Here is a 2,979-nt window from a genome sequence, read left to right on the forward strand (position 1 = left end):
CCGATGCAAACTAGTATACAGAGAATGGATAAACAATGAGTTCCTACTGTATAGCACAGGGAACTATATTCAATATACTCAATATCATGTGATAAACCATAATGGAAAAGAATATGAAAAAGAATGTATGTAAATGTATAACTGAATCACTTTGCTGTAAAGCAGATACTAACACAACATTGTAAATCAGCTATACTTCAATAAAATAAATTAACAATAAATAAATAAATATTTGTAATAAATGTATTCTACCTGGTCAGCTGAAGCCAATCAGGATTCTTCCCTTTCTAGTAGTAATCATGTCATTATGTGGATCTGACCTCGAGAGAAGGCTTTCCCATCTGCATTGCCCCAACTTACGGTCACCGCTCAACTGTTTCCTGAAGATCTAGTGCTACATATGGTGCCGTATAAGCCACCATATCCTTGTGAAGCTTTCTAAAAGGCAAATAGCATATGAATTAAATATCCTCTTGACTCTAAAAAGAACAAATACTTACAGTAAAAATTAGTCCTGCACAGATAAGCTGATATGGTCATACTGGTTGTCATAAGAACTATTTCAGATGTTTAGATGTGTAAGAGTGATTAAAATTTGCTGTGTGTGTATGGAAGATAAGTTGTAAGTGTGTGCCCATTGAGGACATGTTACTGGCTGGTCAGATAGTATAAATACTAATGCAAAGGCCAAGGCAAGAGGAGGACTTGCTAGCAGGATAGTGCCAGCAGGAAGGCAGAACAAACAGCTCAGAAACAAAACAGTAGGAATTCCCTGGTGGTGCAGTGGTTAAGAATCGGCCTGCCAATACAGGGGACACGGGTTCAATCTCTGGTCTGGGAAGATCCTACATGCCACGGAGCAACTAAGCCCTTGCGCCACAACTGCTGAGCCTGCGCTCTAGAGCCCGTGAGACACAACTACTGAGCCTGGGCGCCTAGAGCCCATGCTCCACAACAAGAGAAGCCATCATAAGGAGAAGCCCATGCACCACAACAAAGAGTAGCCCTCGCTCACTGCAACTAGAGAAAGCCCGCATGCAGCAACAAAGACCCAACGCAGAAAAAAAAAAAAAAAAGAAAAAAAGAAACAAAACAGTGCCTGGCATAAAAATGGGACTCGCTAATACAAGACCTCTTTCCTACATTACTTCATTACCTACCTCCTCCAACTAAACCCCTCACCCCTAGTCAATTGAACATGGCCTGCCCTTGGGTTTACTCTCAACAACCAGATAACTCATGGTCATATGACTTCAACTGCAAGCATATTTATCCCCCATTACACTGAGATGTCAGGTTTATGTGGTGAGTTTGACATAAACTCACCCCAACACCAGAATTCATGTTACTCTTCTAGAAATCTTTCATAAAGATGTAATAGATGACCAATATTCTGATTTATTTACAAAAACATGAATTGCAGCCTTACTTATAGTTGCAGAACAAAGGAAACACTTGAACAATGGAGAAAGGGTTAACTAAGTTATGAAGCATGCATATTCTGGGATTTATGCAGCCGTTTACATTCCTGTATTTAAAGTCCATAAAGACAAAGAAATATATGATTACAATATACATTAGGTTTTTCTTTTTTTTTAATAATTATAATAGAGATTTATTTAAAGTAATACATTTACAGCCCAGATAGTTCTACATTGTACATTTTAGGTTTAACCAGCTTCATAAAAATACTTTAGGATAGCCGCATCCAGATTTAGACTACATGATTATTTCTTTGCCCATTCTTCTCTCTCTTTTCTTTCCTGAATAACCTCTTTCAGATATGGTTCAAGGTAGAATTTATCCTCCTCATATTTTGTCCACTGCTCTTTAGGCAAGATCTGCTGCCTCATGGTCAGGTCCAGTGCTCTCTTAATGCGAAACACCCTGTCATTATAAAGGTTCTCAGGAAGCCTTCTTATGGCTTCTTTTACATCGTCATTCTCATATACTGTATCATCTCGCATTAAGCCCAGTTTATTGAACCCAGCAGCATTGTAACACCATTTTCGAATACCCTCCAGCCACTTGCTTGACGCTGCAACGGCAGGCCTACTCACCATTTTAACCCGAGACAGAAGCGTTGCCTGCTGGGTAAGTCTTATACATTAGGTTTTGTTATAAGATTACAGAATGACTTGCACAACATAATTCTGATTTTATTAAAACTTACATATATATGCATTGACACAAAGGTGAAAACTAAAAGGAAAAATATCAAAAAATTAATATTAATCATATCCAGCTATTGGATTTATGGGTCACTTGCATTATATTCTTATTTTTTTTATGGATTCCAGATGTTCTTTCCTAAGCACATACTGCTTTTATAAGCAGAACAAATACACTGTAATTAAAACAATTTTAATTTTTATTGACAATTCATGTGAGAAACTGTTAGGTTAGGAAGTAGTGCTTTGGGACAACATTTCACAGGGAGGGTACCAGGGTACAGTTGCAAAAGCTGCAGAGCTGATCAGATCTACAGCAGCCATAGCCAACCCATAGCTAATGACTTGTGAGCAAGAAAAAAATGTTTATTCCTATAAATTACTGTAAATGAGAGTTGTTCGTTATTGCAAGAAAGCTAAGTCAGAAGATAATGTTTGAAAGTTTCATGACCCTGTTAGTTGTTCTCTTTACTATGAATCTTCTCCTAATAAAATTCATATAATGCTAGACTGGAACACTTTGGGGTTTGTTTTCCTTTCTAATTTTTCAGATGAGTAAGCTGAGGCTCAAACATGTAAAATAACTAACCTAAAGGCACAGTGATTTAATTACAAAACCAGGATTGGAGGTTTCTTTGTCTAGAGTCTCTTCACTATTTTTCTAGTGGATGGGGCAACTGAGAGATTATTGGGGAGATCTTGTATGCTGGTGCCCCAAGTACCATCCACCTAGGTCCAGTTTTTTGTTTTTTGTTTTTTAACCATAGTATTACTGAACAGTTCAATTTCTGTCCTCTCTGTTGTAGAT

General features: G+C 37.6%; 1 protein-coding gene across 1 annotated transcript; it reads right to left on the reverse strand.

Annotated features, from left to right (window-relative positions):
- Positions 1-1,670: 1,670 nt before the first annotated feature.
- LOC118888864 (cytochrome b-c1 complex subunit 7-like) lies at positions 1,671-2,080 on the reverse strand. The gene has a single exon (XM_036840388.1). The coding sequence runs from the start codon at positions 2,061-2,063 to the stop codon at positions 1,728-1,730; it is 336 nt and encodes a 111-aa protein (XP_036696283.1). The 5' UTR covers positions 2,064-2,080; the 3' UTR covers positions 1,671-1,727.
- Between the last annotated feature and the right edge of the window lie 899 nt (positions 2,081-2,979).

This window comes from Balaenoptera musculus, chromosome X (genome assembly GCF_009873245.2).
Source record: "Balaenoptera musculus isolate JJ_BM4_2016_0621 chromosome X, mBalMus1.pri.v3, whole genome shotgun sequence".
Classification (NCBI taxonomy): domain Eukaryota; kingdom Metazoa; phylum Chordata; class Mammalia; order Artiodactyla; family Balaenopteridae; genus Balaenoptera; species Balaenoptera musculus.